The 10,690-nt window shown below is 33.7% G+C and overlaps 2 protein-coding genes across 2 annotated transcripts; both read right to left on the reverse strand.

Moving 5' to 3' along the window:
• Nucleotides 1-515: 515 nt before the first annotated feature.
• Nucleotides 516-1,106, reverse strand: LOC139849625 (uncharacterized). The gene is made up of 2 exons (XM_071839260.1): nt 890-1,106; nt 516-778 (listed from the first exon to the last, which is right to left on the reverse strand). Exons 1-2 carry the CDS (start codon nt 1,104-1,106, stop codon nt 516-518), a joined length of 480 nt encoding a protein of 159 aa, XP_071695361.1.
• Nucleotides 1,107-1,179: 73 nt separating this feature from the next.
• LOC139849627 (uncharacterized) lies at nt 1,180-2,007 on the reverse strand. Its single transcript, XM_071839261.1, has one exon. It carries the CDS (start codon nt 2,005-2,007, stop codon nt 1,180-1,182), a length of 828 nt encoding a protein of 275 aa, XP_071695362.1.
• Nucleotides 2,008-10,690: the final 8,683 nt, after the last annotated feature.

Here is a 10,690-nt window from a genome sequence, read left to right on the forward strand (position 1 = left end):
GAAATTTACTTTAAGCTCTAGGGGTCAGTCAAGTCGCCAATAAGTCGACGCTTGCTATTGACACAATAGCTAGAGCCGTAAATTTTCATGGGTTTTGACTCCTGCCTGAAATTTACTCTCACAAAAAACACACTCCGTTGATATTATCGCTCAACTATGTTTGTCCTTTTTGTGATGATTTTTGCTTTTTGCATGATCACCTATTTATAGACGAAGACATACATGCATACACTTTACTTGACAATTTCTAGCCACTTATTGCATTCCTTCTTTGACTTGTAAAAAACCAAAATCAAACTTTGCTACATCAACAACCAACTTGATATATGAAAACAATAAATAAATTGCTACCATGCAAAATCAGAGGCGGAGTCAAGATTTTAGATCGTTGGTGTCACATAATAATATTAAAATATATAAATTACAAAAATTTAATTAGTAAAGGATGATTAACTACAGACATAAAAAAAAAAACAAATTATCCTCGATCACAATTGCCCCCTACGGTATTTCATTCATTGAAAACGATCCATGATTGCTTCATCTGTTACACGAGCGAGTGCTTCTCTTTCTATGGCACCAATTAGACAACCGTTCAAAAATTCATCATTCATCCGGCTACGCAGATCTGACTTTACAAGTTTCATTGTCGAAAAACACCTCTCGACTGTTGTGGTTGCAACAGGCAAAACCAAAGCAAGTTTTAATAACAGGTAAACATAACGATATGAAAGATGTTTTTCGGTTTCAACCATCAATCTAGAAAGTTCGGCAATCCCTTTTAAGTTAGCAAATCATGGATCTCGATGTACAACAACATAATAGATGCCAAGTTCATGCTTAAGAAGATCTCTTTCCGCTTGATTAAAATCCATAGAATACATCTCACTTAACCTCATTAACTTAGACGCATCAAACATACAAAACGAATTACGCGGACTTAAAGTATCCATATTAGTAAGCAATTCGGTGCTTACCTCACTAAAGCGATCACCAAGTTCTTGAATTATCATATCCAAAACCGCATTAAAAATGTCATACTTGAAGAAATGTTTATTGGTAATATCCGACTTTCGATTTCTTGAAACAACATATACTTCATCCATGTTCAACCTTTCAAGATCATGATGTTGACAAAATGAATATACATCCTCCCATAACCCATCAAACCCGCTCTCTCTAAAGTCTTGCAATGAATTTTTCGTTGCTTCCACCAACGAAACCGCCTCTAGTATATTTTGATCTTTTCTTTGGAGCTTTTGATATCGCGTTACGGGCATTTTCATTTTGACTTGAAATTAACTTCAACGTTTCCAAGAAAATTCCTCTATTTATGGAGTCTTCACTCTCGTCATGACCAGGAAATGGTAATGCGTTATGCATTACATATCTGACAGCATCAATTGAACTTTGTAATCGAATTCGATACTCTTGCTTCTCAATATCAGATTGTCTATGAAAAACAGTGGCTATTGATTGCTTTGGCTTCATTAGATCTTCACATTTTTGATGTGCTTTATTGTGAAAACTGTTAACATTACCCTCATGAAGAATTAATCTATCTTTTTTGTTCCAGTTACTAAAGCCATCGGTCACAAATGCATCACTCCCACGTTGTTTTTCAACTTGATCTCTGAATAGGTAACACCACAAACAATACGCCTTATCTGCCTTTACACTATACTCTAACCAGCGAAATTCATCAAAACAAGTTAAGACAAAGCGTCTATCTTTGGAGCATACCTTTTTTTGGGGAAACAAATTTCCACGTGGTTGGCAAGGTCCTCTTTGCATATAAAGTCTCCTGATTTCATCTCTTTGGTTAGGGTCATAGTCCAAAATCTTTTTTCTGTCTGCGGGATCCGAAGGTAGATCAGTTATATCAATTTTTGTTGGCATTGAAGGGGTGGAATTGGGTGTTGAAAACTTATTAAAAGCATTTGAACTTGAAGGTTCTTCACAATTAGATGTTTTTCTTTTTACAAATCTATCTAGATTTCCTTGCATCTCTATAATTCAAGTAAGTACAACAACAACAAAAAAATAAAAAATTCAATTAGGTAGAATGTACAAACTATAAAGACTAAAAGACACAATACACAAAACATACTATGAAGTATAAATTAAAAATTTTGAACTAGGCTAAACATAAAACCTAAAATTAAAAGATAATACTGTAATACACAATAATTGAAATCAAAAATTCTAAAATTAATAATAATAATTAATAAGAAATTAATAGTTATTACCTTTAACGAACGTGAAAACGTAAAAAGCTTTTAAGAATCATCGATCGAACAACAAGGTTTGTGAGTTGTGACTCACAATTGTCGGCACTCAGACTTGTCACTCGCTAAAAGCAAATCTCAAAAAGTTAAAATAACTTGCGGCTATACAATTTTTAAGTAAGTGGATATGTTAATTGAATTATACTTAAATGAGATGGATCACAATTGTGCTCTTGGATTTCTATTTTGTTTGGGCTTTAAAGACAACTATTGGGGTCACTCATAATTTTGTTGGTGTCACTCTATAGAAGGCCAAAAAAATTCACAATAAATATCTAATTGGGCTTGCAGTTTCTGGATCATTGAGTGATGTCACAGGCCCACTCAACTCCCTGAATACCTCCGCCTCTGTGCAAAATTCCAATTTACTACCATCTTGGACTACATAACCATGCAAAAGGCAATTTGTATTTGTCTACTAAATGTTTGTCATAATTTGACCACTTTCCAACTATTAAAAAAAAATAATATGGTTCATTTAAAAACTTTTAGATCTTGTAAAATTTGGGCCATGTGCGATTGCCCAAACTCGCAAACCCTCTACGACGCCCCTGCTTACTAGGTAAGAAAAAGTGTATAGTGATTATTTTCAGTTGAGTTGTTGACTAATCAAAAGAATGTTTTTAAAAACCGGAACCATTGTATTTTTTTTTTCGAAAGGCAAAATATTATTGATGTTAATAAAACTAGCAATAAGCTAGAAATTACAACGAGAAAAAAAGGAACCGATGACCTACACAATCACGAAACAATCGACCACAATAAGAAAAATTACAACCCCGAAGACGATGACTTAAACGAAAAAGAGCTAGCGATCAAAAGACATAAGCTAGACAACACAAGAACCCGATCATTGACCTATGGCCAATGGCAACAACCATTATAGAGACACCTATGAATCAGAATCAGTGGCGATTCTAGGATGTAAATTCAATGGGGTCCTATCCAATTTGAGTGGTACTTTCTAAATTTTTTTTCATAAAAAATGGCCATTTACTTCCATACAAATCACTAATTCTTAAAATATATGGGGTCCTATCTATAAATTTAGTGGTGTCCTATACAATTTTAATAGTATTTTATACATAAAAAATTTTATTTAATGGGGTCCTTTGACCCCACTTGACTCTAAGTGGAGTCGCCATTGATCAGAATCCGAGGAAGAATAATTGTCGTCTACGCCATTACTATCGCCGTCGACATCTTCCCAGCCCACAAACCAATCGATAAATGTACACCATTCATACCATTTACGCTCATCACGATGTCTCTTACGCTTCATAAGTTTTTTTTGCTTGATATAATTGAAAAAATGACGATTAGTTTTTAATTTACCCATTCTATTTTGTCGAATTCAAGAACGTAAACGTTATAATGCTGAAGAACAACCATTGTATTGTAATAGAAGTAATAGTAAAAGAACAACCATTCCATATTTATTTCAGATGATACAACTGTAGTCTGTAAGTGAAGTAAAAAAGAGTATTGTTTGGCTATGTTTGTGACCAAATGGGGAACTTAACTAGGTTTTGGACTTGATTGAAAAAAGTTATAAGGCTGAAGATGTTTAGGTTTGCTTGTTGATTTGTAAGGCTGAAGATGATTTGTAAGGCTTATGAAAAATTATTAATGTGAAGTTGAGTTAGCTGTTATGTTCTTCAGCTTTTAAATTGAGGATTGTTATTATGAACAAATGATTTAGTGGGAGATTTTTGTAGTACTTTTGATTATACGTGACCATATAAAATAGTCAACTTCAAATAACTAGTTATTGGTGCTTTGACCTACTAGAAAAGAGATAGTATGAAGTGATTAGTTTTCTTTACAAAATTGTTAAGTTAAATATCGTTTTAACTTCGAGGCAATGTTGTAAAACTCGGTCAACTCGGCCGAGTTCTTGGGGAGTTCTCCGTTTAGATTACCGGTTGAGTTCTCGGTGCCTAACTTGGTCAACGGTTTAGTTTATCGGCCAACTTGAGGAGTTCTCGGTCAACTCGTCCATCTCGGGCAGTTCTCGGTTAAAAAACTCGGCATCTCGGGAAAAGAGTCGGCAACTAAGTCAAAAACTTAGCAAATTGGTCAAATATTATGTTGGTTAAGATTCCAATCATAATATTCAAAGGTTAATCACTTTGTTTTGATGATGACACACAAGAGATAAGTGATTAATCATATGTAGGACGACATGGGTTCATCAGCCTAAACTATCTCTAGCAAAAGACCAATACATAAGTAATTATCTTGGTAAAAATGTTACGCGGCTGCACTACGGTCGACCGTGAAACTGACCGTGTATGTCCTGTACCAACGAATTCAAGTTTTTCTAAAACTATCAATCTACGGCTAACCTCACGGACGACCGCAGCTCGACCGCAGTTTTCTCTGTTACCAAAATCATCCACTTTAAGTTAGACCACTTTGAGGCATCTATAATTTGCAAAACTTTTTTAAACATACTTATAATAGTTGTCTTTTTTTGATCTCAAAAGAGTTTTGAACCAAAAGATGTTAATTTTTACTAATCACACTTAATGACATCTTAATGACATTTTAAGTTTGATTTAGACTAAAACACTTGAGTGTTTTATCCTAATACATAGTGTCATTTAATACATACTAATAATGGTCATTAAAGTCTCAATTAAAGAGTTGCTCTCTCATTAGTTCTATGTATCATTATTTGTTTGAGAATGCAATTAGTTCAAGTCTAGTCAAATTGTAACAAGAATCATTATGTTCAAACTAGACTCAAACTAGTTCAGTTAAGTTGTAACAATGTTCCAAAGAGCAATATACCTCCATTAGCAAGATGACAAGCAATTAAGAAAGGTTGATGAAGTGTTTGGAAGATAATGGTTTGTCAAGAGACAAAATTCTGCAATTGCCTCTTTAAGTAATCAATGACAAATGGTCAAAGCTTGAAGACTTTCTTCTTTTATGGACATGTCAACCTCCATGCTTATGTCCAAAACAAAAGGGGTAATATGGCTGATTTCAGGGGTAATATGGCTGATTTCAGAGATAATTGGCCAAGCTACGCATCACCAAGCATCAAAATAAACACATACCGGCTCCGCATGGTAAACAAACTACAAAAGAGCACATACACAAAGTAGCTACATGCTACGTAATCACCAAGCTAATGCCACAAGATTAGCTACAACACAATGATAAGTATATACGCGTATATAACAAATATAATCAACAATAACGATAAGGTTAACCCCTTAACCCAAACTACATGAAGGTCGGCCGAACTACCCGAGCCTTAGTGAATTCGTACTACCCGAGATTCATTTCCTTCACCACTTCTACAACCGAGGTTGGCCGAACTACCCGAGCCTTAGTGAATTCGCACAACCTGAAATTCACCACCCCAAGATGACCGAAACAACCCGAGTCATCATGAATCCGCACTAACCGAGATTCATTTCCTCAACAACAAATGCTAGCAACCCATCGCCATAAAGGGTTATCCAAAACGCTAGCCAATTCACAACACCAAGGGTAAATCCCACAACGCATAAGCGTATCACACGGACCCGAAGCATAAGGTCCATTCTCCCACACTAACATAGAGTAAACCCGAACAAGGGTCACTGATAATGCTAAAAACGAACATATATTTCATAGCATTATCCCTCAAGAAAGACAAGCTTTTAGCTGTAACTGTTCTATTTACAAGTGATATTCATTTAAATAATAAAAGGTGAAGACAAAAGACAGATTCGACGAATTGAAGACGCAAATGACCAAAAAGCTCAAAAGTACAAAGTACAATCAAAGTGGTTCAAATTATTGATGAGAAACGTCTCAAAATTACAAGAGTACAAGACGCAAAACGCAAAATACAAGATATTAAATTGTACGAAAGGACGTTCGAAAATCCGAAACCGGGACCATAGTCAACTCTCAACGCTCGACGCAACGGAGTAAAAATTACAAGTCAACTATGCACATGAATATAATATAAGATATAATTAATTCTTAAAATTAATATATATATATTATATTATATATTATAAACGTCGGCAAACAAGAAAACAAACTCATGTGAGCTGTTACCTACCTCCATGCGATCGCATGGCCTGGAGGCACAAAAGCCATGCGATCGCATGGCACACTTTTTCAGCTCAGGTCCTATAAATTCGCAGTTTGGTGATCAAAAATATCCATCATCTCTCTATCTCACTCACGTATATATATATATATATATATATATATATATATATATATATATATATATATATATATATATATATATATATATATATATTATAATTTTAATTTTAATTTTAAATTCTAATAATAAGGGTATGTTAGCGAATGTTGTAAGGGTGTAAGTCGAAATTCTATCCGTGTAACGCTACGCTATTTTTAATCATTGTAAGTTATGTTCAACATTTTTAATTTAATGTCTCGTAGCTAAATTATTATTATGCTTATTTAAGACGAAGTAATCATGATGTTGGGCTAAAATATTAAAATTGGGTAATTGGGTTTTGTACCATAATTGGGGTTTGGACAAAAGAACGACACTTGTGAAAATTAGACTATGGGCTATTAATGGGCTTTATATTTGTTTAACTAAATGATAGTTTGTTAATTTAATATAAAGATTTACAATTGGACGTACCTATAAATAACCATATACACTCGATTGGACACGATGGGCGGGATATTTATATGTACGAATAATCGTTCATTTAACCGGACACGGGAATGGATTAATAGTTATTAGACTTATTAAAACAAGGGTGAATTATGTACAAGGACACTTGGCGTAATTGTTAACAAAGTATTAAAACCTTGAGTTACACGCAGTCGATATCCTGGTGTAATTATTAAACAAAGTATTAAGACCTTGTTACAGTTTAAGTCCCCAATTAGTTGAAATATTTGACTTCGGATATAAGGATAATTTAACGAGGACACTCGCACTTTAAATTTATGACCGATGGACTGTTATGGACAAAAACCAGACGGACATATTAAATATTCCAGGACAAAGGACAATTAACCCATGGGAATAAACTAAAATCAACACGTCGAACATCATGATTACGGAAGTTTAAATAAGCATAATTCTTTTATTTTCATATTTAATTGCACTTTTAATTATCGCACTTTTCTTTACAGTCATCGTATTTAATTGCACTTTTAATTATCGTTCTCTTTAATTATCGCAATTTTATTTTATCGCACTTTTATTTATCGCAATTTCATTATCGTTATTTACTTTACGCTTAAAATTAAGTTATATTTATTTTTAATATTTTACATTAGGTTTTAACTGCGACTAAAGTTTTAAAATCGACAAACCGGTCATTAAATGGTAAAAACCCCCTTTTATAATAATAATACTACTTATATATATTTTTGTATTTTTACAAATATAGTTTTTAAAAAAATATAGCGTTAAGCTTGTTTAAAAGATCCCTGTGGAACGAACCGGACTTACTAAAAACTACAATACTGTACGATTAGGTACACTGCCTATAAGTGTTGTAGCAAGGTTTAGGTATATCCACTCTATAAATAAATAAATAACTTGTGTAAAATTGTATCGTATTTAATAGTATTTCCTTGTAAAAATTAATACTATTTCATATACCCCTCGCATAACATCAAGTATTTTTGGCGCCGCTGCCGGGGACAGTCAAACGCCGGAAGCGAAACGCTATATATAAAAAAAAATTAAATATAAAATTACTCGGTCCAGTACTGTAGCAGCCCATAACCTGGCCCGAAACCCTAGCTCATGCGATCGCATGAGCCCGAAGGCAAAACTTCATGCGATCGCATGAGGGTACCTGACACGCCAGGTTTGACCATCCAACATCAATCATTACGGAGTATTATTATTAATTATAATTAATTAAAACCCTAATTAGGTTTTTATTTATTTATTATTTAAGTTTTGGTTTTATTATTTAATTTGTATTATTTAGTTTTATAAATTATATAAAAATTAATAGTTTTATAAAATAAATAATATAAAAATAATATTTTTATAAACATTGTACTTTTTATAACTTTAAGTATTATTTTTATTTTTTGTATCTTTTATTTGTTTTAGCGTAATATTTGTAGTTTTCGTTCGTAATTAGTTTAAGCTATAGTTTTTGCCGTAGTTATTTTTATTTCTAGATTTTTAGGCCTTGCCGTAAAATCCCTTAAGTGCTTTTTCTTTAGACTAAGATTTAGGTGCTTTAGAATTTTGCGATGCCGTTTTAAATTTTAGTGCCTATTAAGTTATTGCCGTTTTGGGATATAGTATTTCTCTAAACTTTAATATTTTTTAGACGTAACTTTTAATTCTTAGTTTTTAGTTCCTTTTTAAGTTTCGACGCGCTACTTTCTTATTTTTATTTTTCGACGCCTATTATTTTTCGACCTTTTATTTTTCGACGTTTTTCGACGCGCTCTTTTTCTTTCTTATTTTTTGCCGCTCTAGTTTTTAGGACTTAGATTTTTTCTATTTCTTCTCTAAAATTTCTTTAAATTTCAACGAAAAATTATTTTAAGTGGTTAAATTGATAGATATCCAAATTTTCTGCTTCGTAGTAATAGTTGGATTTGTTAGTGGCTGAGTTGTGAGCTTCCGATTCAAAGGGTTCTGGCTCCCTGCTGCATCTATTGGCTATTCGAAACGTGGACAAAAGAAGAAAAGTCTATTATTTTGATAACTTATATAATTTTTATTTTTATAACTAATTGGATATTAAGTGAATGCACCGAGCAAAACGTTCACCACCTTTTGTACGTTCACCACCTGTAACTCGATCAAGACATCTAGCCAATATTGTCGCCGTTGATTTTTCTTTAGAATCGTCATCTAGTCGACCAAGTACTCCAATTCAAATTTCCGATAATCCATTTTTTGAACCCGACCTCACAATTGAGAATCCGGAGGATATTCAGGGACAATTTAGAGATCCTGAACCACTAATCATTCCTCCTGAACCACAAATCACTCATCCAGAGATTGTCGAGGAAGAAAACATTAAGTCAGAATCCTCTAGTGATTCAGATTCAACAAATTCAATCATGGAAAATCTGGAACCTCTAAGTATGGAAGACCGAATGAGAGCTAAACGCACTGGTCAAGGTCACGCAATTACTTAACCAGACATTAATGATCCAAATTATGAAATAAAAGGACAAATCCTACACATGGTAACTAATCAGTGCCAATTTAGTGGTGCGCCGAAGGAAGATCCAAACGAACATCTTCGAACCTTTAATAGGATATGTACTCTATTTAAAATCCGAGAAGTGGAGGATGAACAGATATATCTCATGTTATTTCCCTGGACTTTAAAGGGAGAAGCCAAAGATTGATTAGAATCGTTACCTGAAGGGGCGATTGATACATGGGACGTTTTAATTGAAAAATTTCTTAAACAATTCTTTCCGGCATCTAAAGCCGTGAGACTTCAAGGAGAAATTGTTACGTTCACGCAAAAATCAAATGAAACTCTATATGAGGCGTGGACAAGATTTGGAAAGTTATTGAGAGGATGTCCACAACATGGTTTAGACACTTGTCAAATAGTACAAATATTCTACCAAGGATGCAACATCACTACAAGGAAAGACATCGATCTAGCAGCTGGTGGTTCCATTATGAAGAAAACAGCAACTGACGCTTACAAAATTATTGATAACACTGCTTCCCACTCACATGAGTGACACCAAGAAAAAGATATCGTTAGATCATCTAAAGCAGCTAGAGCTTATTCTAGCCATGACTTCGATTCCATTTCTGCAAAAATAGATGTTGTCGAGAGACGAATGGAAAAGATGACTAAGGATATTCACTCAATAAGAATTAGTTGTGAGCAGTGTGGAGGACAACATTTGACAAAAGATTGTCTCAGTATTGAACTAACAATGGAACAAAGAGAGAATGTTTCATACATAAACCAAAGGCCTGGAAATAATTATCAGAATAATTATCAACCGCCAAGACCAATCTACAATCAAAACCAGAATTATAACTGAAATGTTCCATACAACAACCAACAAGGTCCTAGCAATCAACAAGTATCCAATAATACTTACAATCAGCAATGACCTGTTTTTCAAAACAAACCACCACAAACCGATGATAAAAAGCCAAATTTAGAAGATATGATGTCGAAGCTAGTTGAATCTCAAACTCAGTTTTTCACATCTCAGAAACAAACCAATGAACAAAATGCTCAAGCATTTAGAAATCAACAAGCTTCTATTCAAAATTTGGAACAAGAAGTGAGCAACTTAGCAAGGTTGATAGGTGAAAGAAAACCGGGAAGTCTACCTAGTGATACAAATGCTAACCCCTGGAATGAAACAGCTAAAGCCATTACCACAAGAAGTGGTATTACACTTAAACCACCTGAAATGCCTGTAATTCC

The sequence above is a fragment of the Rutidosis leptorrhynchoides genome, chromosome 5 (genome assembly GCF_046630445.1).
Source record: "Rutidosis leptorrhynchoides isolate AG116_Rl617_1_P2 chromosome 5, CSIRO_AGI_Rlap_v1, whole genome shotgun sequence".
Taxonomy (NCBI): Eukaryota; Viridiplantae; Streptophyta; class Magnoliopsida; order Asterales; family Asteraceae; genus Rutidosis; species Rutidosis leptorrhynchoides.